The sequence below is a fragment of the Ursus americanus genome, chromosome 18 (assembly GCF_024610735.1).
Source record: "Ursus americanus isolate L20-20 chromosome 18, mUrsAme1.1.p, whole genome shotgun sequence".
In the NCBI taxonomy this organism is placed as follows: Eukaryota; Metazoa; Chordata; class Mammalia; order Carnivora; family Ursidae; genus Ursus; species Ursus americanus.
In genome coordinates this window covers 17,166,781-17,190,432 of record NC_142144.1, presented here as the reverse complement: position 1 = coordinate 17,190,432, position 23,652 = coordinate 17,166,781, and the positions used below count along the sequence as shown (strand labels likewise).

General features: G+C 48.8%; 1 protein-coding gene across 2 annotated transcripts in view; it reads right to left on the bottom strand.

Annotated features, from left to right (window-relative positions):
* Positions 1-23,652, bottom strand: part of ASTN2 (astrotactin 2) — an 845,639-nt gene that overhangs the window by 230,887 nt on the left and 591,100 nt on the right. For both annotated transcript variants that reach the window (XM_045791077.2, XM_087869420.1), the window contains exons 14-15: positions 6,333-6,457; positions 2,285-2,389 (exon numbers count right to left, since the gene is read on the bottom strand). In XM_045791077.2, coding sequence (XP_045647033.1) covers positions 2,285-2,389; positions 6,333-6,457 — 230 coding nt within the window. The remainder of the gene's footprint in view (positions 1-2,284; positions 2,390-6,332; positions 6,458-23,652) is intronic.

Here is a 23,652-nt window from a genome sequence, read left to right as displayed (position 1 = left end):
GGTCCTCAGTGCCTAGCATGAAGCCTGCACAGAAATCACTCCATAACCACAGCTCCCTGCTGTGCTCCTTCTTCCAATAGGCAGGTCACCAAGCTGTTCTGCCAAGAGCCTTAAGCCCTGCCTGAGCTCCTTCCTGCTACCAATGGCCAGACTACCAGTGACCTTACCTGGGATTCCAGGTCTCCAAGGGCATCTCCCATGAGCCACCTACATCAGGCTTTATATCCAGCCAAATCAGCCTTCTTAGGTCTCCTAAATGTGACCTGAGATTTCCACCATCCTTTCTTCATTTACAGTCCCCAAACCATAACATGCACACACATACACACTATCATTCACTGGAAAGGGCCTCCCCACTTCTTCCCTAAGTCATTCCTATGCTCTAAGGCTCCGGAAAGTCACCCCACCCTCCCAGGAAGCTGTTCACACAATCCTAGCCAGGAGCACCTACTCTTTGCACTTCAATGGGCATCACCTTGAAAGCAGAAGCTCGATTCCCCTTGTCTTTGGCGGTGCACAAGCATCCTTCCCCACCCCACCCTGACCAGGTACAAGGGCACAGTTCCCGGGACATGGTGGAAACACCAACCGCCATTATTACAAGAGCAATGGATTCTGTGCCACATCAAAGTAAACTGTGAAAGAGCAAGCAAGCTCTCCTTCAACATTAAACATAAACTCCAATTTGCCAACATGTGATTTACAAGGGGGTTCTCAAGAGCATCATTATTGATTAATTAAAGCTGATACACCTTTGTAGTTTTAACAGATACATCACAGTCTGATTCACGAGTGAGGCGCGAGGGTATGGGTGGCGGGGAAAACAGAAACATGCCTCAAAGAATGGGTGTTTGATGAGAACACCCCTCACCACCAATCTGTTAACTCATGCAACTGGGTAATTAATAGAGCAGTGTTAATGATGAGATGGTTTCTCTTAAATAATAAATAACACCACCATGGAGATGACCCGTGGCTCTTTACCAGGCAGACAAAACTGCAATCAAATCCCTCCTCTCTTCCTATTCAGTCACTTACTAGCTGTGTGACCTTGCACAAGTTACTTAACCTCTCTGACCCTCAGTTTCCTTATCTGGAAAAAAAAATGGGATAAATAATGTCTTCCATACAGGACTGATAGAAGTCCTAAGATATAAGACATTATAAAGTGCTTAGCCAATGTCAGCGGTAATTAATATTTGCACTTCCCAGACCGGAAAGTCCTCTGATTCCTAGGCTAAAAGAGTTTCGTGTTGCTCGTGGACAAAATGATACCGAAAAAAGAGAAGATAAGAAAGGTGCTGGCAAATGCATTGGAAAGTACCCAGACAATAACTCAGGGGCAGTGTTACGATTAAGAGCCGGGATAAAAAAACACCATCTTTCCAGAGTCCTCCACTCATTCCCAATTTTTCAGGTTTCATTTTTTTTTTTTATTCCTTATCAAACAAGAGTACGAAGCCTGTGTTGATTCTCTGTTACAGACTATAGCAGCATAGGATACAGGGATACGGAAATGGATGGGGCCCACACTGTACCCGCAGTTCTTGGGTCAGTGGGGGAAACAGACACAGCTCAGATATGAATCGAGCACATCGGTGCTTTAATACAGGTAGTTGTTTGCACAGAATTCCTTGAGTTATCCTGGGGGAAGTGGAGAATGCAGGACGGGTCTCCCAGTATTGCAGGATGTGTTCCCTGGACAAGGAGATCCAGGGAGAGGGAACAGCATGTGCAAAGTCACAGAGGCATGAAAGAACATGTTCCATTCTGAGAATTACGAATTGTCCTCATCAGCTGACACACAGGGTTTGTGCAGGCAGAGCCAGGGGTGGGGGGTATGCATGTTGAGGGGTATGTGTTATTGCTAAATCAGAGATGGGTAGGAAAGGAAACCAACCAGAAGAGACCAGAAGAACTTATAAGCCACAAGACTGGAATATATAGAACATAAATGTGACTTAGATTGTCATTTACCCCCTCTCCTATTCACCCATCCCCACACTGCTATGACACCCCTTCCTCCAGGAAGCCCCTCTGATTCCTCAAAACAGACAGCTCCCTCCTCTGGGGTACCACTGCCCCACTATTGCATAGAACCTACCTGAACGTAAGGATGTCACTGTCTGCTTGCCCATCCACCCTCCCTGTGGGCTCCTTCATGGCAGGGAGGACATGAGCCCACTCCCTCAGCACCCCAAGCCCAGGGCCCGGCGCACCCCAGTCCTTGGGAACATGTGCTGAGCTACCCCAAGCCCCCTGGCCGCCCGGTAGCGGTCCTCACCTGCTGAGAGGGTGATGGTGCTGAGCTTCACACGGTAGAGGTTGCTTCGAACCCGCCATTGCTGCACCATAGGGTAACCCATGGCCTCGTCGTACCTGACGTCTCCTGGAGGACAGAATGAGAAGGTCACGGGAGGCCGGCATTGAGAGAACACTCACCAAAACTCCCGCCCTGCAGCTCTGGGCTCTGTGGAATGGCCACTGCTTCTAAATAGGCGGACAGTCAGCCTTCGCATTCAGGCTCTCACGGAACCAACAGCTTTATCTGGACCTGCCTCCAGGCCTCTTTCTGGCCTCTGATCTCAGCCCCCATCCTGCTTTTTCTCTTCCCAACAGCTTGCCAGCAAGCCAAAGTAAATGAATGATTCTGCTTAACCCTGCAGGCAACTTGCCACGGGTCATTAGACAGCCCCGTGCCTCAGTTTCCCCATCTGATACTATGGCTACCTATGCTGACATTACTTCACAGGTGCATTGTAGAGACTGAAATAAGGCAACAGAAGCGGAAGTCTTGCGGTGACCTAGCAACGCTGTACATGCAGACTGGGGGGTCAGCAAACCATAGCCCGTCTTCTGCGTTATCGCTTTATGGCGGCTTTTGCTCGATGACAGCAGCGTTGAGCAGCTGTCTAGCATATTTATGATACGGCCCTTCGTGTTTGCTGACCCCTGTGCGGACCACTGTTTCCTAACATGGAAACATGGGATGTGCATAGGGATCTCCCATACGTGTGCACATACAGAAAGGCTCACATTGCAAAACGGCGTTAAACAAAGTTAAACAAGATTTTTAAAAATCTGTATAATTTCTTAGCACCTTGACTAGACTACTATGCATTCTAAAGCTCTAGGAAGGTAGTAGTATACAGCATTTTGCAAACTTTTTTGACCGAGGAATCCCGTTTTTCCAGAGGGTTCACTGGAACTCATGTTCCATAGAATGCATTTTGGGAAACACAGGTATAGACAAAGAATGAACAAAGACAAAAACAACACAACGTTAGCAAGCGGTTAACTCTGAGTGGTGGTGTATAAAAGATTCTTGTTTCCTGATTTATATTCATCTGCATTTTCTAAATTTTCTGCTCTAAGCACTGAAAACTCTCTTTGTTTACAATCAGGAAGAAATACACGAAAAAGAAATGCTAGTCACATCAGCAGTTAATATTATTGTTGTTATGTATCCTCTGCAAATGGTAGGCACATTTTCTGTCCTTTTCTCTTGTCCCCTGGTGAGGAGGCACTTAAAGAGATATTTGATACCAAGATGAAAATAAGAATCTCATTGGAACAAATGATTTCTTCCTGGACATTACTGCTGTATTAAAGTTGTCCATTACTGTCAACTTTTTTTCCCCCCTCCTTAGCCTTTTCAGGAATAACATAATTTTTTTGGAAGCTTTCATTTTAAAGTAAAATATTCATGATCTCCAAATATATGTCTACTGGAGCGAGGTGTTTTGTTATAAATATGTCCTCTCTGTTTATCTCCTCTGCCTGTCCTGTCCTTCCTCTGGAGGGGCTGGGAAGGGAAGGAGAATGGGTGGGGGAGGAAGCACAGGCCGTGTTTTGAGTCAGGGAGGAGAAACCAGTTTGCACAGGAAGACCAGGCACTTGTGGCCAAGTAGCCTCTACCCCATCCTTTGTGCTCTTCCTGATTCACAGCAGGCTTGGACTGGGTACTGGCAACTGGGGCCCATCCTCAAGAGAGGGAGGCAGAGCATTCTGAAGCAGGTTGTGGATACAGTTCATTCATCGGGTGGCATGATGCCCAAAAGAAAAAAAAACACACTACCTCTTTTGATTACCGAGATATGTATAAAGCCATCATCTTTCCCCCTCACTCCTGATAAGTGGGCATCACCTTGCCCTTCACTTCCCTCCATCCTTGGTCCTTCCTGGATTCCAGTCTGGAATATAAGGTCCTCCAGGGGAATGTCAGTTTCTTGAGGTCAAGGCCATGGTCTTTATTATTCTCACTGCTGCAGAGCCTAGAACAGAGCCTGGTACATAATAATAGGCTCCCAACAAATGCCGATTTACTGGCTCACCTACTCACCGGCATCCTATTCCCCATCATAAGCCCACCCCTAGTCCTTACTCATCCTTGACCCCCATCTCCCCCGACCCTATCCCTAGATCTTCACCAAACATTAGGGGTAAAATGAGGCTCTGCAATGGAGGGAGGTACTTTTCCAGGTAATTAATTTTTTTTTTTAATCTAGAAATGTAACAGTTTCCTTATTAGGGTGCCTCCAAAGATCCTCAAATCCAAACAAATAATCCTAACAACTTGAAACACTAATGCAGAACCACGAGGCACCGAGCATTTTACACCCACAATCTTTAGTAGTCACCCAATGCTGACAAGTAATTGCGATACCCCGTATTTCAGAAGAAGAAACTGAAGCTCAGAGGAGAGAGTGCTCCGGGACACACAAAGGTAGTGACAGAGCCAGGGGACTTCCCTGTAGAGCACAGCACCTCCCCCTGGACCATGGTGCTATCTGCTTTAAGGGGTGCTGAACCCCCTGTCACTGGGGGTATCCAAAAGGAATCATTACTCAGTGGGGCTAATACAGACCTGATCTCTTCATTGCTAAGGAGGATTAGACTAGATGCCCTTAACAGTCCCTGTCAGCTCTGAAACTCTGTGATCTTATGAAAATTAAGGAAGGCACAGTAGTTTTTAGACAGACTTTGCAAAGCATTTTTCTATCTGTGATTTCATGTGATCTACATCTGGGCCCTCTTTGAAGGAGGACAGGTCAAGAAGGTGATGGAGGGTCGCAGATACAGCATCAGCTTTGGAGTCTGGACCCACTGGGCTTAAATCCTGACTCAATGACAGACTAGTCATGTGGATTTCTTTAATCCATTTCAAGGGGGACAATAACCCTTGCAGGGTTACATGGATTCAGACACGCATGGTGCATGGCCCCTGGGAGACCCTCAGCACATGTGGGTCCTCTGTCCCGTCTGTGCCGCTTCATAGGAAAGGATCGTGGAGCTCCCAAGGGTAGAGGGGGTCTGAAACCTAAGTCAGCCACATTGCAGGGTCTTCCCTAGGGGACAACTTCCCTCTCGGTGAGACGTCCATCACTCGTCAGGGGGACCATTCTCCCTGGGCAGCAGTTGAGATACCCAACTACTATATCACAAAAGCAGAGCCGGGGCCCTTTCATCTTAGGAAAGTCCCTCCACAAAGGATAGAAGAGGAACTGGGAGAAGATGAGGGGGAGCAGAAGGGCATCCTGGGTGGGATAGAAGATATGGAGCCCCGGCAGAGCCTGCAGAAGACAGCTTCCCTGTGGGGGAGAAGGAGCGGGAGCGGGGAGCTGCAGAGTCAAGTGGAAAGGGCAGAAGCTTGGAGCCATGGCACCTGGTTCTCATGCTGGCAGGCGTGCTGTGGGACCTTGGGCTGGTCCTGTCCCCTCTCTGAGTCTAGATTCCTCATCTATAAAACAGGGAAAATAATACCCACCCCACAGGATGGCTTACGCCCATGTTCAAAATCAAGCTGGTGTAACAAACTCTTTCAAGTAAGATAGGCTCCCGGTTGAGGGGTCCAGTGATTTTACTTTAGAATGATTTAAAAATAAACCTAGTGAAATAACCTAGACACAGAAAGACAAATACGGCATGATCTTACTTTTATGTAGACTCGAAAGAGGTCGAACTCATAAAAGCAGAGAGTAGAATGGTTGGGGGGTTAGGGGAAATGGGGAGGTCAAAGGGTCCAAAGGTCCGGTTATGCGGGATGAAGAAGGTCTGTGGCTCTGACGCCCAGGAGGGCGACTACAGTTAATATCCCTGAAATGTGCAGAGTCCGTCTGGCTCGGCTCCGAGTCTGGAGTCTCAGGGAACCCCCTAGCTCTGGACAGCCCAGGGCAGTAGCTGCACAGGGGCAGGTCCCTTTGGCCTTCCGTCCTGCAGGAAGGAGGAGGCCTGGAGAGGCCCGTCTTGGATGTGCTGAGGACTGACAGGCACCGGGAGAGGCCAGGTGTGTCGTCGGAGAGGCTGGGGGAGGTCCGGCATGTGCGTCTTACCAGTGAGCAGCTGGAGGTCCGGGAGGGGCTCGGAGAGGACCCCCCGGCACTGCTCCTCCACCGGCAGCGGGATCACCAACAGCCCATCGGCCAGCTGAGGGAAGTCCTTGATGAAGTTGTTCTCCCTGTGGAGAGGAGCAGAAAGACTGCCGAATGAGGGTGTGGAGGCTGCCGGGGGCTGCAGGGCAGGGGGGGCGGGGAGTTGGTCGTCAGAACAGAGAGATTCCCCAGCGGGTGCGCGTCTTTGCTGCCCTGACTCCGGCTCCCCGAATCCCAGCTCAGAGAACAGGGTGCTAACGACGGGCTCTAGGATCTGGCAGGCTAGGGCTCGAGTCCTGGCCCGCTGAGTACGAGCTGTGCGGTCTGGAGGAAGCCCTGCTCCACTCAGAACCTCAGTCTCCTTTGCTATAAAGTGAGATCTCAGGGTAGCTGTAAACACTTAATGGGATAAAGCTGCCAATTGCTGAAGACACAGTCGGATGCACTACAGACTGTATATTTGGCTGCTAAACAGCCCCTCGCATAAGCAATGACAATGGTGAGCCAGAATGTGAGGGAACGGAGAAGAGCATGGAGTACTTGGAGAGAAATGGGCAGGAAGGCCTGAAAGAACGGGTGGGTGTTCACGTGGAAAGGTCCTAACGGATCTTTTGGGTCAGACTCCCCCTTTTACAGATGGGGAAACTGAGGCCTAGAGAAGGGGAGCGACTTGCTCCCGGATTCCCCCCCACCCCTACTCCCAGTCTAGTGCTCTTTCTCTTGCCCTAATCTCTTCAGGGGCCTCTCTTCCTTCCTTGTAGGGCCATCCCAGGAAACTTTGTTTCCAAGACAGTCCTCGGGGTGACCTCAGGGGACTGAACCCTGAACAAAGGTAGTCTTTAGGGCAGGCGGGGTAGGTACAGTGCACCACACAGAGGCAGGCTTCAATCTTTTACGCAACAGACCTGCCTCCAAACAGAACAGCCTGCCAGGATAGGTGGTGAGCTTCCCATTCCTGAGAGTATGCAAGCAGGGAACTGGACAGCTACTTGGTACGGATGGTATCGGAGTCATTTCTGTATTAACATCTGACTTTTGAGGTCCTTTCTTATCCAGAGACCCTCAGAATTTGAGACCCTAATTACAATCTGGAGAGGAGGAGGACGGGGAGGAGAAGAACAAAGGGAGGAGGGTATCTATCACTTCATCGTGCCCCCTGGAATGGGCAGCCTTGAAACGAAAATCAGAAAGAGGAAAACAAAAACAGCGAATGCCAAAGCAATGTCTTTGGAGGCTGGATCTCAGGCAGTTCAGAAGCAGCCCACAAACACCACGGGGGCCTGGGTCACTTCCTGTCTGTACTCCGTGTCCCCAGGCGCGCACCTCACCCTAGGCACCCATGAAGCACCCCATCGATTCATTCATTTAGTGAACAGCTCCCCACGTCTTGACCCCTAAGCACCTCAGAGTCCAGAGGAAGAGACATTATCCCCATGTCCTTTATCACCATCATCTCTTACAAAGTTTCAGATCCTTATCATTTGCTAGGGTCTGGCTAAGCACTATGCATACATTTTATCATTTAATCTTCACAGCAAGATAGCTATGATTATATTCTTTTTGCAGACGATAAAACACGGGGTTCAGAGGTCAGAGGTGGTACAGTGTTAAGAGGTGGTGAGTGCTGGGATGTGCACCCAGGTCTGCTGACTGCACACTTGGTAAGGTAGGCAGCTGGGCCTGGGAGTGTCTTCTGGGCATGCGTGTGCATGACTGTGAGTTTCTGGGTCCCCACTGGGACACTGAGGCATGCTACTTCGTGTGCCTTTGTGGGTGTACCCCTGTCTGTCTGGGGAGCTGTACATGCTTATGCCTTTGTGTGTGTGCCTGTGATCATGGCTTCTCCTAAGTGTCTGTGGTCAGTGTACGATCTGTTTGCAAGCCTGGCTGTGTGGAACAGCAATGTGAACAGAAAGAGAGAGCCTTCTGGGGCAATGGGAGTGCCCCTAAAGGAGCATGTAACATTCGCCAGGGTTTGAGGGACGACGTTTCCTCCTGTCTCCCTTGTGAGGTTGGCCAGTGGGGATACAGATCTTCCCACAAAGGTACGGCCCTGCCCTCGTCAGCTGAACACACGCTGTGTGGAGCCCTGAGCTGGATCTAGGGATTCAGAGAGACTGGATTCTCCCCTGGTCCTCCAAATCTTCTCAGCCTACCGGGGGAAACAACAAATTAGCCATGCAGAACATCAGTGGGACCCAGCTATCAGGAGTACTAGGTGGGCTGGATGCTTCTGGGACCCTTCCCCCTGAGACCCATGAATTGTTTCATGGGCAGGTAAGGGTGGGCATGAGAAGATGCCAGTGCCTCTGAAAACTGGGCCCCAGTTGTGCCCACACCACACCCCAGCTGCAGAACCTGGAGGGAACCACTCGAAACTCAATTTTCTCATCGGTAAGACGAGGATTACAAAAGCTGTTCAGTCTGCCTTGATGAAATAGCATCACTGTTATGATGATAAGAATAGCCTTTTCGTGAGCACCTACTGTGCAGCAGGCACCGTTCCAGGCACTGTGCATTCGTCCCCTCCCAGCCCTGTGAAGCAGGTGCTGTTACAGCCCTCAGGTTAGAGGTTGAACAGATGGAGCACGGTGCGGCTGGAGATCCCGGCTGGTCTGGCCCCAAAGCGTCCATTCCTCACCACGGCTCAGGGGCAGGGTGCTGTCAAAGCCGAAAGAACAGGAGCACCCGTGGGTGACAGACAGTCAGACAGACAGAGTGCAGCTGAGAGAAGGAGCTTGCTGCTCATTCCGACCTGACCATGCCAGGTGCTCTCTTCTCGATGTGGCTCATCCATCACGAGGAGCTGGGCACAGCCAGTGGGGAACTGGAGGCTCTAGGGCATGCAGAGCCTTCCTGGACTGGCACAGAGGGCATTTGGGAAGAGGGATCTGAAAGTAAGCTTATGTTTTTTCACTTTACCATCCAGGGTCTCCATTCCACACCTTCTCTGGCACTGTTTTTAAAGACAGAGACCCCCTCTTCAGCCCCCGCCCCCGCATCCCTTTGCCTTCTGGTTAAGCCAGGCTTCACTTGGTGGGTAAATCTGACCCCAAAGGGACCATGGGAGGAGCTCAGTGGGCAACCTCCGGATGGCCAAGGGCCTGGCTCATGATGCCCGTCTTCTTGGAAGAAGGTTTTTCCCCCCAAGCTTTCAGAAGCAGGCAGGATCCTGAGGAAATACTTGAGAAGGAGAGGAGAGATGCACAGGTGAGAGTTCATGAGCCAGTGTGAAGGCTGGGAGAAAGGGAGGCAGGGGCAAAGCAGGGGATGGCAAGACAGCAGGAGCAAAGACCAAGGACATTCCCTTAGGACCAGGTCCCTTGGCGGCCACCTGGGGATGGTCACGAGTCCTGCTCGGCTGCTGCCAGCAGAGGGCGCCCAGGGCCTTCGCATCGACCGTCTCTCTGGGGAGGTTAAAAACACGGAGGGGAACAGCAGCAGTCGGGAAAGTTCCACCCGGCCCAGAACCTCAGACAGAACCCAGACAGCAGGCTCAGAATCCACCCACCTGGGAAAGGGACGCAGGACGCTGGCGGGGCGCTGGCTAAATACCGTTGGCAGAAAGCGATTTCAGATTCTCAGAGCTTGTGTGTACGTGTGTGGAGAAAAACTGTAAGGCAACTAATCCTAATACTAGGAAGACAGGAAGAAGAATGAGGAATATTTATTTATCAATCATCTTGTTCATCATCAGCTATATCCTAGACAGGATGTGTGTGTGTGCGTGTGTGTGTGTGTGTGTGTGTGTGTGTGTGTGTGTGTGATTTTAACTGCATGGGAACTCTGGGAGACACCTACCATCATTGTTCCTATTTTGTAAATAAAGAAAAGTGCACTCAGAGGGGTTAAGGAGCTTGTCCCGCTGAGGTCCGCAGTTAGGAAGTGACAGTGGCCAAGACCACTCACAGCCAATGCGGCTCCTAGCTTAGTGCCCGGCACTCAGTAAGCACCTGTCCAAGGGATCAACCTCAGGTCCGCGCCCCCGATCACCCCCATCACCTGAGACGAGGCAGTTCTGCTGTTCACTCTGCGGGAGTGAGGGCGCTCTCGTGCCCACGGTGGGTCTGTGCGTGTACATAAGTGCGTGCCGTGTTTCAGTGACAGGGCCCCTGTTTCTGTAGACAGACATCTCCCCCAAAGTATCCATGAAAACGGGTTCAAGCTCAGTTGATATTCTATGAAAAGATTCATCACATTTTTAAAATAGCAGCTCCTGGGCTCCAGGGAGTTGGGAGGACTCTGGGAGTACGAGGGCTCATTCATTCCACGGACACCGATTCGGATCTCCCATGTCGCAGGGGTTGCTTGCACACTAGGGGCACAGCAGTGGACAGGGAGGTGCCTCCATTCATGAGGACCAGGGGAGAACCCAGCAACGTAGCAAGGTCTGCAAGGCCTTGGAGATCTAGCCCCTGCCTACTCCTCCTGCCTCAGGTTCTGAGCCCTGTCCCCTGGTTCTCCAGCTACACTGATTGCCCTTAAGTTCCCCTTGTAGGGCATACTCGCTTCCTACAAAGGGCCCACTGAGGATTTGCCCTCTCTCTGGAAAGCCCTCACCCCTGCACCCTGCACCTGGCCATCGCCTACTGATCACTCAGACCACACGTTACTTCCCTGCCTTTGAGAAATCTGCCCGGGACTGGTTCTCTTGTTACGCTCTCCTATAGCATCTGGCTCCTTTCTTCCACAAAAAGCTTCCCAGCTCCTAACTGTAGATGTGCTCATGGGGACACTGTATGATACCCACCTTGCCCACTGAACTGTGAGCTCCATGGGGACCAAGACTATGCCTGTCTCTTTTACTGCTGCCTCCCCAGGGCCTAGCACGGTGCGAACTGCACACAGAATGAGTGCTCAATGGACACTGGATCGAAGGGGCACTGGGAATTTGGATTTAAGATTTCAGCTCCTTCACCCAGAGCTTAAACCCGACTTTCTTCCTCTTCCTAAGTGCACAGGCACCCTGGCTCCTACGGAGCTCAGCTAGGAGCCAGGGGCCCCAGCCCCCCTGAGGTGGTGGGGACCAGAAGGGAAAAGGGACTGGTTGGTCAGACCTCCCCCTCTTGGTGAACACCGTGTACAACTGTGCACACGCACTGGGGCGATTAGCAGGGGATCCGGTGGGGTGAGGAACGCCTGCAGGAAGCAAGAGGCCCAGTTAAAAAAACCACCTCGTCTTCCATATCATCGTCTCAATTTTCCCCAGTTGGAATAAAACCTCCCTATCGCTTTTCCCTCATGCATCTTGTCGGTGATTAGATCCGAGAAGTGGCCTTGGGGTCTGGCGGTGGAAAAGGCAAGGGCTCAGAAGACCTTCAGACATGGACCCAAATGCTGTCTGACTCTGGGGAGGCCGCTCCCATTTTAGGAACCTTAGTGACCTCACCTGCAAAATGGGAGTAATGAGTTTGGGACTTCAAGGAGTTGGGAGCAGGATTCATGCGAAGTTCGCTTCAGTGATGGTCCCATTTCCCGAATCCCACACTAGATCCTGAATGTCTTCGCGAGCCTCAGAGAACCCAAGACAGCGCCTGCTCATAGTAGAAGCCCCCTAAGCATCTGTTCAGTTGTGGGCAGAGGTGAGAGGCAGGCTTCCATGCCACCTGCACCCAACCTCCAAGGGACTCAAACCCACAGAGCATTTCCACGGAGGTTGTCTTGTCTAGTTTCGCGCTCTCAGTCACACTGACAAGAATGACAAGCGGCGGAAGCTGGCCCCCTCCGCCACCCTCCGCCACCCCCTCCTCCACCCTCCCCCTCCTCCTTAGGTCTTCCCTCCCTCCTGCCCCAATTTAAGAATATGTGTGAGTGTTTTGGATACATTAATACACAGCCACCAGCATGCAAGAGCCCATCACCCCTCAGTTCTGGGGAAATTAGCATTTAAATTGAGGTATTTCAGGGAAGTAAATCATCCCAGAGCCAGCCAGCACTGTCTGCAGCCTTTCTTAGGGGAAGGAAGGCTAGGAGCTGTGGGCTGCAAGCTGTTGAGTGTGCAGGGAGCGGTCTACTGTCCCTGGCTCTCCCTAGGCTGCCCAAAGCCTCCTCTAAGGGTAGCCATAAGCCCCCAGCACCAATAAGGACATCTCCCCCGGTTTAAACTGTGCCCATCTCTCACCTACAACTAAACTGAGCCTTTCCACCAAGTGAGAGCAGCATCTTTGACTGAGATGTGGTTTCCTCTGCGATCAATGAGCTGGGACACCTAGTCTCATCTGGGCTCTGTCACTGTCTCACTGCGGGGTCTGGGGAAGCCACTCCCCACCCCTGGGACTGGGAGGGGTGAACAGCTGGTACAAAATATCTGGGTTTCTCTGAACCCCAGATTGAGAGGTGTTGGGCTCAATCCTGTGGCCATTCTGTAGGTGCTGGAGTCACAGAGACTGGTGTTTAAACCGATGCCAATGTCTGTCCACAGTTACCCGCAAGCCCTGCTCTTCTCCGGGAGCAGTTAGAAACTTTGTTCCCCTGTCATCTGCTTCTTAATTATGGGTCTTTGTTTACGTTCTCTGCTCAAGCGCTAGACTTAGTCATTTTTGCATTCAGCCTTTCACTCATTCATTCATTCATTCATTCATTTGAATATCCAGTAAATCTTTATTACTATGTACCAGGCCTTGGGGATACAATGGCAAAATAGACATTCCCTGTCCTCAAGCTCCCCACAGCCTAGAAGGAGATACACGTGTACTAATGCTTCTATGTGTGTGCAAATGTGAGCATGGTGAATAATGGTTTTGAAAAGGTTAAAATGAAGCATTTTTCATTCCCCATAAATCCTATTTGTCTATGGCACCCCACCCACTAAATCAAAAGCATTCATACCTTAGGTAGAAGGACAGATACCGTCTAGAGAAGAAAGGGGGTCACTGCCCGGCTTTGCATCTCAAAGCTGACTTTGTAGTGTCTTCAGCTAGATAAGATTTTTGAAAGCCGGCCTGTGCCGGAAGCGAAGGTCCCCTTATATATCAAAGCCAGGCCTGGCTGACTCAGATCATAGTGTCTTATTTTAATGCACAGATGGTGCAGGTTATGACCTCAGGGGAGTTCCCACCAGACAGGAAAAGGAAGGAGAAAATCCTTCTTTCTGCCACCAGTGCTGGGAGGGATGGCTGAGGAGAGAAGGCTAGGGGGCCAGGAGCTCAGACTCAAGGGTAAACAACCTCTTTCTGGACTCTTAGAAGTCAGCACCCCCTCCACATCTACCCCAGCCTCGAGGGCAGCATCTAAAATGCTTAAGATACTAACGAGGGTTTGGGAAAAGTCCCAGAGCACATGAGCAGGACCACGGGGGGCTGCTGCCCCAGATCAGGGATGAGTGTGGGGTGGTGGGGAGCCCCTTTATCCAACAAGCCAATGGGAGCTCCTGTGAGAGGGAAGCAGTAGGTGAGTAAGAGGTTGGCACAAGTCAGCCTCCAATTTCTGCACCCACAGGGTAGAGAGAAGAAAGCTGACAAGACTCCTTGCCATAACCCCCCGCCCCCCAGAAACAGGGATGGGGAAGGCTACCTAAGATTAGAACAAGGGGGCTTCAGAGTGTGGGGACCTTGTGAATTTGGACTTTGGCAATGGATTCTGGGACATATCCCTTCTCAAAAGACTACCCAAGACCATGCATATCCTAACGGATTGCCAGCGCAAGGGGGCTCAGAGCCAACTCAAGTAAGAAATCATACAGTGACCAGAGCAAGGACCCAGCAGGCTATGTTTGTACCATCTGGAGCACCTGAGCCCTGAGGTCGAGTGGAGGTGGGGGAGCCTGCTCGGTGAGGAAGAGACAGAGGGTTGGCTGGTGAGGAGTTCAACTTTGAACAGACTAAATAGTTTCTCTAAAGAGGATGTTCTGTATCCTTAATTGGCAATTTGAAATACTTTTTTGCTATCAGTGAAATGGAAACTTGAGGAAAAGATTATATCAGCGGTAGAAAATTCAGAAGACTACAGTGTTTTGCATAACTAAGTTGTAGTGGGGGGAAATTTTTGAATCTTTAACTGTTTAAAGAGATGGTTATAGGTTCGATTGATAAAGTTTAAGACTGGGGAAAAAAAGTTTAAGTTTCATAGGGGAGGTGCAGAGACCAAGGGGCACTTAACACAGATGGGGCAGGGTAGGAAAGCTGCCTGGAGGAGGTGAGCCTTGACTGATTGGGCGGGGTTATCCAGGGAAAGAGCAAGAAAAGAAGGGGGGAGTGGGGCCCAGGAAGAAAGAACAGCAAGTACAGAAGTCCAAAGTGGGGTGTGTGTGTGTGAGAGAGAGAGCGAGAGAGAGAGAGAGATAGAGAAGATGGAACACTCAAACGGCACATTCTGGAAACTGAAAGAAGCTAAGATTCAAGAGGTAAAAGCATTGAGTAAAAAGCAAAGACGGGCTGGCCAGGGGCGGGGAGAGAGATCCAATCTCAGCAGTCTTCAAAGTGATACTAAGGAACACAGACTTTCTTCTGAGGTCAAGGAGACCCCATGGCAGGAGTTTCAGCAGGAGAGCAATACGATCTGACCAGAGCTTTAGAGCCTGGACACAGTGTGGAGGGTGAGCTGAAGAAGGAACGAGGCTTGAGGGAGGAAGGCCAGTTATGAGGTTTTGCAGCAACCCAGACCAGCATGGTGGAGGAGCGGTGTGACGGAATATCGAGAAGAGACACAAATTTGAGAGAGACCAGCGAGAAGGCCCTGCTGTACCCTGCTCCCCATCACCCGCTGCGTGCGGTGGGAGTGGAGGCAGTCACAAGCTATGCTGGCAAGGCTGACTCTGGGGCCCACCTCCCCCTACAGTTAAACCCCAGAGCTCTCCGGACACCCCTGTTTTCCCCCCGCCATGGCCGCAGAGCAGACCGCTGTGTCTGGGCCCAGCAGGACGTTGTTGCCTTCTTCCTGTGCCTGCCAGCTGGCAGCCCTTCTCAGCTCAGCTGCTACGTGTGAGACTCACAGGAAGACTGCCAGATCTCCACAAAATCCCCAGCATTTCGTGCAAGCTCGACCACCACCAGAGGGAGGCTCCAGGGCCGCCCCTCCTCCTTGGCAAGACGCAGTTCATGACCCCTACCCTCCCGGCTCTTTCACGGATCATGGGTGCAAAGTTACTTCGCTGGCTCTGCAGTGGCCCATGCATATGGGGCCATTACAAAGGCAGAGGGCAGAGAAGTGACTTCTGGAAAGGCTCCCAGGTTTGCAAGACCAGAACAGGCTACGCATCCATATTCTTGATTTCTAGCCCAGAGCTGCTTCCAGCTTGCATGTTCTGGAGGGCCCGTAAGAAAGGCCACATTAACCTGCCTGACTCCCTAACCTGTCTGACCCCTGGGCTCCTGCAAAGCCAGAGCTGCATTTGATTCTTCTACGTAACCTCCTCTGAGCCCACTTGAGGGCCTCACAAAGAGACTTCATGGTGTCCTCTTCTCTGGAAGGCATCTCTGAGCCCCTTCTTTGGAAGGGAAGTCCTGCTTCCATGGTACTTGGTTTGGGCCCTGACCACAGCCTCTGCAAGATATCGTTGTTCTCCGCATGCCTGTTTCCCATTCCAAGCTCTGCAGTTCTCAGCTGCAGGGACCTAGCTGGCCGATTACCCTCTGAGCCTTCCTCGTCTACACACCTTGCTTCCAGGGTCTGTGCAACAGTCTCCTAACTACACGCTCCACACTCCGCCTTGTCCCTCCAATCCATGTACCATCCCGTGGCCAGAATGATTTTCTAAAATGACAGTTCCAACTCAGATGTGTCATTGGCTCTGGATGTTTGTGTTCTGTTGCTGTTATTACAAATCACCACCAGTTTCGTGGCTTACACCAACTTACACTCGTTGTACTTCTGAAGGTCGGATGTCTGACATGGGTTTCTGGGACACAGTCAGGTGTCAGCAGGGCTGCATGCTTCCTGGAGGCTGAAGAGGAGAAACCACTCCCTTGCTTTTCCAGCCTTTGAGAATGCCCACATTCTTTGGCTCCAGGCCCCCTTCCGCCACCATCAAAGCTAGCCAAGGCAAGTCCTTCCGCAGTCACATCCCTCTGGCCTCCTCGCTTACCTCCCTCTTCTACTTTAAGGATCCTTACAATGACATTAGGTCCCCCTGGATAATCCAGGTGATAATCTCTATATCTCAAGATCAGCAACTTTATTTCTACCTACACCCTTAATCCCCTTTGCCACGTAAGGTAATTTATTCACAGGGTCCGGGGATTAAAACATGGACATCTGGGAGACATTATCCTGCCTACCACCCTCCATTGTTTTCCACCAAGGACAGCTTTGCTGATGCCTCTCCCTTCATTTGGGGGTTTGATGTCCCTTCTCTGGGTTTCCACCGTACCCATCCCTCCTTTATTCTGGCATTTTCACACTGGACTGTTGGTCCTGGTCACTCACTGTCTCCCTTGCTGGACCAAGGACACTTGAAGGCAAGGACCATGTCCTTCTTACTTGCTACTGTGTGTCCGGCCTTGACACAGTGGCTGAAACACACACTAGGGGCTCAGTAAGCACTTATTCAATGAGTGAATGAATGAATGAATGAATGCCTCCTAGCTGAACAGATATGTAGGAGAGATAACCCATCCAGCTGTGGTCCTGCAATCTCCTTTCTTTGGGGCCTGAGCCATAGCCTTATTCAGGTCTCCCTCCCTATCCACCTACCTTTTCTTCCCTCATTATCTAGTATCACAATAACAAACATCATTTTTAAGCTAATACCTACTGATTATTTACAATGTACTAGGTTATCAGTCTAAGGGCTTTACACACATCTCATTTCACACAGCAACCCTGGGAGCTAAGTACTCTTGTTCTAATGATTTTGCTTTTTTTTTAAATAAGGGAGCAGAAGAATAAGGAGATTAATAAGTGCATGAAACTAGTAAGCTGGACTTTGAACAATTAAATTCCATGTTCTTAAAGACTATGCAAAAAGATGCTAGTAATGTTTAATTTTGCCCCTCAATGCAATGCTGAAAAGTGAAAGTTGATTCACTGAAAATACCAGTGCTGGCTGAATGTGCCAGATGGATGCCCACATTAATAATAGTAACTGCTCTTTATTGAATGCGTGCCATGTGTTAGGTGCTCAGCGGGATTTGTTTCTCGCTTTTTTTCTGCTATAGACTGAATGTCTGTGTCCCACCCCCCAAATCCGTATGTTGAAACCTAATGCCCAGTGTGATGGTATCTGGAGGTGGGGCCGTTGGGAGGTGACTGGGTCATAAGGGTGGGCCCTTGGTGAATGGGATGAGCACCCTTATGAAAGAGGCCCCAGAATGCTCCTTGTTCCCTCCACCAAGTGAGGAAAGGTGCCATCTATGAATCAGGAAACAGACCCTTGGCAGACACTCAATCTGCCAGTGCCTGGAACTTGGGCTTCCCAGCCTCCAGAGCTTGGAGAAATAAAACGTTTGTGGTTTAAGCCATGCAGTCGATGGTCTCTTGTTAGAGCAGCCCTCACAGACTGAGACATTTCTAACATCTTGCAAAGTCATCATTATGATCTCGATGACGGAGGTGAGCGAACTGGATCTCAGTGGGGTGAGGTCACTTTCCGAGGCTCACACGCAATGAGGGGCATCAACACCACTCCACCATCCCCCTCTCGAACAAAGTACACACTTCCTCCTGCCCCCCCCATGCATCTGCAGGTGCACATGAACACACAGGCACGTGCGCGTGCACGCACACACACATACACAACGTGCAGCCTGGCTTATACATCGCACAGGCCTGCCGTCTCTAAATGCAAAACCATTTCCACCAGTGGCACCAAACTCACTTGAGCATTCCAGGCATGGCTGCTACTAACTCCTGCCCTGGTAATTGCAATCCCTGAAATTGAAAGAAATTGCAGGCTAGAGAAACATTATCTTCTTTTCATCCCCTTCGCCCTCCATCTCCTTGCCTGGTGTGTCAGCACGGGGACTCCTCATTGTGTCCTAACGCCGGGAGCAGGCCGGATTGCTGTCACTGGGGCCTCTGGAGCTGCTTCCCGAACTTCTCCCTCCGATTCTTAAGGGGAGGAATCAAAGGCCCCAATACACTGGGGTGGCGAGAGTTCGACATCACTAGGCACAATCTCTGCTTTTCAGATGCTATAACGAAATCTGAAGAGGAGAATGAGCCTTGCCGCAGATCCGCCAGACAGAGATTTGGACCTAAAGCCTGCCTCGGAACCCAGATCTGTAGGGTCTGAGTGAAGAATCCCTTGGTCCGGGGTGGCGGCTGAGCATCTGAGCCTAGATGGCTGGCTCTCTGCAGCCACAGCCCCAGCTGCACGCTGAGGTTTACCCCCCACCATTCCGGAAGGGGCTAGCTGCTTATGTGATCAGAGTCAAAGACAGAAGCCAGTATCCCTGTACCTTTAAAACCATTTCAATTGCAATTAGAATCTTAGATTCTGGTGTTCAGGGCCTTCTCTGTTCTCAGGGCACCCCAAACCCCACACCCCCATTCATGTCTATCTCAAGGGTCTAGCTTAACAAAAGACACGGAAGAGGTGCACGGAAGCCCTTGCTGAATGAACCCGAGGGTCGACCAGGACTCTCCCTGAATCCTGACCTGTGTTCTCACCATTCCTCACGTAACCCCAGCCCTGCCCTGGACAGGAAGCCAGTTCTGTGAGGCTGTGCCGCTAATTTGCTGAATGGTCTTCAACAAGTCCCTTCCCATCTCGGGGGGTCTGTTAAGCCCTGGGGTCATTTCTTTGATGAAAACAGGTGTCCCCAAATGGCTCTAGCACAGAGGGATAAAAAGGAGTTCTGGAGAGAGGGAGCCCTGTTGCCGTGGGCACTCTGAGTCTCTTTTCTCACCTCTGAAGCAATCTTGCAGCCAGACACACCTGAGTTTCCATCATGGTTCCAGCTCTCATCCCCTACGTGGCTCTGGTTGGATAGAACACTGAACCTTTCCTGGGCCTCTGTTTGCTCATTGGGAAAATGGGAATATCATCCTAGCCTCCCCTACTTGTAAAGATAAAAGGAGCCCATACTCTGGGCTGCTTAGAAGAAGGCCTAACAATAACAGGCTCTTGATAAATGGTAGCTATTGTCGCTGTGCAGCACAGTTTTATTTAACATTCTCAAAAGCCTGTCTTGATTAGGAGTAAGGGAGATGCAAATTTTAGAGCTGGGATGGACCTCAAGTTTTTTTCTTTTCCTTCTTTCCAGGCAGCAGACACAGCTTGTCCAAGTCACATGATAGGACTATAATGAGAACCCAGGACAGGTGGCTACTAATTTGGAGTTCTTTTCTTTCTATCCTGGGATTCTTTTCTTTTCTTTTCTTTTCTTTTTTGGCTGGTGGATTTGATTTTTTACTTACCTCATACCCTATCCCTGACATCTAGGAGAGTTATTAATGCTAAAGGCAATGCCCCCAGCACCATATACTGAACACCTCTCCTCCTATCAGTATACACTGAAATTGTTGTGGGTGTGTCTATTCCCCCCACACTGGGAGCAGAGACTAACTCTACTTCTCCCTCCTTCTCCAGTCTCCAATGGCACATTAGGTACATAAAAGACTCTCAAAAATGCTTGTGAAATTGAACCTCCACTAGGTTGGACTCCAAATTAAATTTAAAAAGATATTTCAAAATCCCTAACTTAAAGCAAGAAATAAAAATAAAAGCCACATTTTAACTAATCACACAGCATCAATGCATTTATAACTTCATTCCTGGTAGTAGTTAGAGAGAAGCTTTTTTTTTTCTTTTCTTTTCTTACCTTTCTCCTTCCCTCTCTCCTCCCTCCCTCTTTTCCTTCCTTCCTTCCTCCCTTCCTCCCTCCCTCCTTCCCTCCCTCCCTCTTTTCCTTCCTTCCTTCCTTCCTTCCTTCCTTCCTTCCTTCCTTCCTTCCTTCCTTCCTTCCTTCCTTCCTTCCCTGTTAACATTTAAAACCAAGCCATGAGGTGCATTTTAGAATCAGAGCGCATGGTCTAGGAACAGCTGTTTCCGGTGTGAATTTGTGGCAGGGGTCATATCTCTGAAAGTTTCTTCTTCCCTTTTGTCTTTCCCCTTCTCCCTGGGGCACCTTGCAAGTCTTTCCATATAGCCACCTCTAATGAGCTTTGCAAAATGAGAAACCTGCTGCAGTAGAAGAAAATCTAATAGCAATTGCTTTCTTGTTTGCTCCCTCTCCTCTTTCTCTCTCTTTTTTTATTAGTCATTAGCAATGGAGAAAGAAAACACCCAAAGGCAGTAGAAAGGCAGCAATATTTGCACGTGCTTTCTGCAACACTGAGCTAATGAGGAGCCCTGACCATCTCTCATAGCCCTTCTTTTTCAATTTCAATACATCTGACATCAGTGCAGCCAAATACAGACCCCAGCTAGTATGGACAGTAGCTAGTTTACACCATCACCGAAGTGAAGTGTGGGTACTGTTATAGGACACCTGGAAATGGGTTTAAGTGTTCCTTAAAACCAATGGATGTCAAGACTTAAAAAGGGCCTGGGAAAACAAAAGTCTAAATAATGAACACAATTGAGGGTCTTTCCAAACTGTGGTACCAAAATATAATTCAATTCCTTTCCCAAGACCCTAGCTCTAGCTCCTAGCCTTGCTAGTTACTGATTCAGTTGTCATATGACCATAAGACATGCCCATGCTGAGCCTCGGGCTGGTCTACACTAAGCCTACCCACACGCATTGAGAATGGGCATTAAACTCACCTTCTACCAGGTGCATGATCCTGAGCGAATTACTTCATTTCAGGACCCTCAGTTACCTCATTTGTAAAATGAAGCTCAGAATAGTATCTCCTTTTATAGACTCAATTATGAGGATCAAAAGGGGTGAGGGATCTAAACAGCCTGGTATATATGGAACTATGTGCTGGTTTCTATTTATTTCCCAGTAAGAAGAGGCCAGGTCAAAGTCTTGCCTCTGCCTTTTGGACAGACTTGCCTCTGTCACTGGATAAGCCTCAGTTTCTTCATTTGTAGTAGGACTAAATAACGGTGCTGGTGATTCTAAGCTGCCGTGGAGTTAAATGAGACAACTACGGAATGGCACCTGTCACACTATGCATTCCATGATGTTAACTACCATTATTATTATTGATAATAGGAATGTGATGTGGTTTTTTAAAAAATAATATATAGTGGGGGCGCCTGGGTGGCTCAGTCAGTTAAGCGTCCAACTCTTGACTTCAGTTCAGGTCATGATCTCAGGGTTGTGAGACTGAGCCCCACATCAGGCTCTGGGCTCAGCAGGGAGTCTGCTGGAGATTCTCTCTCTCCCTCTGCGCCTTCCCCGACTGGCGTCTGTGCTCTCTCTCAAATAAATAAATAAATCTTTAAAAAATATTACACAGTATTAAATCCCAAAGAATCAATAACAATGACAACAAAAAATTCCTGCAACTAATAAGTGATTATGGCAAAATTACAGAATACAGGGTTAATGTATGAAAGTCAAATACTCTCCTATCTGGTAACAGTGAACAACTGGATTTGAAATTAAAAACACAATACCATTTGCAGTGGCATCCCCCCAAAAATGAAATAGGTATAAATCTAACAAAATACATACAAGATCTATATGAGTAAGCTTCAAAACTGATAAAGTGATAAAAAATCTAAATAAATGGAAAGATAGTCTACGTTCATTCTCGTGTTGTTAAAATGTCAGTTCTTGCCAAATTGATCGACAGATTAAACGCAATCCCAATCAAAAGCTCACTGAGTTATTTTGTAGAGATCGACAAACTAATTCTAAAGTTTATATGGGAAGGCCAAAGACCCAAAACAGCCAACATGAAATTGAAGGAGAAAAACAAAGCTAGAGAACTGGCATTATCCAACTTTAAGACTTATTATGAAGCGATAGTAATCAAGACAGTATGGTACTGGTGAAATCATAAATAAATAAATTAAGGAACAGAATGGGGATCCCAAAAATAGATCCGCACAAATCTAGTCTAAACTAATCTTTGCTAAAGGAACGGAAGCAATTCACTGAAGGAAGGATAATCTTTAAAACAAAAAACAAAAAACACGGTGCTGGAACAAACAGACATCCACACGCCAGAAAAAAAAAAATCTAGACACAGAATCTACACCTTTCACAAAAAACTTGACCCCAAATGAATCATGGAACCAAACTTAAACACAACAGTATAAAACTTCTAGAAGACAACATCAGAGAAAATCTTGGTGATCCTGGGTTTGTGGATACGTTTTTAGACACAACGCCAAAAAACACAATCCATTAAAGTACAAAAAAGGATATGTTGGGCTTTATTAAACTTAAAAACTTCTGCTCTGTGAAAGACACTGTTAAGAAAACAAAAAGACAAGGCACAGATTGGGAGAAAATATTTGCAAAACACATATCTGATAAAAGACTTGCATCCGAATTATACAGAGAACACTTAAAATTCCACAATAGGAAAACAAACAACCAGATTTAAAAAGGGGCAATAGAGCTGAGCAGACGTAGCACCAAAGAAGATATAGAGATAGCAAAGAAACTTATGAATACATGCACAGCACATGTCATCCCGTAATTGCAAATTAAACAGCAATGAGATACCACTCCATAACTGTTGGAAAGGCTATAATCTAAAGCACTAACAACACCAAATGCCAGTGAGGATGTGGACCAAAAAGAAGAGTTCATTGCGGGTGGGGATGCCGAATGGTACAGCCACTTTGGCAGGTAATCTGGCAGTTTCTTACCGAGCCAAACATACCCTTACCACACAATTCAGCAAATGTGCCCCTTGATGCTTACCCAAGTGAATGGAAAACAGGTCGACCCAAACCATGCACACGAATGCTTATGGCGACCTGATCCCTACTTGCCAGAACTTGGGAGCAACCAAGTTCTCCTTCAATAAGAAATTGGATCAACAAACCACAGCACATCCATAAATGTGATAGCTTGTAGCAACAATGATAAATGAACTATGGAGCCACACAAAGAGAAGAACTTAAAATGCATATTGCTCTGTGTAAAGAGCAGGTCTAAAAGGGCCGCATACCATATGATTCCAACTATATCGCATTCTGGAAAAGGTAAAGTTATGCAAGCAGGGAAAAATCAGTGGCTGACAGGAGGAGTTTGGGAAGAGAGATGGAGGGCTGAGTAGGCAGCACCAGGGGGTCTCTAGGACCGTGAAACTCTTTTGTATGACACTGTAACGGTGGCTTACTATTGTATCAATGTTGGTTCACCAGCTGGAACAAATACACCCCCCCAGTGCAATATGTTAGTGATAAGAGGAACTGTATGGTAAGTAGAGGGTATGGAGTGTAATGAGAGCTCTGTACTTTCTCCTTAACGTGTCTGCAAATATAAAA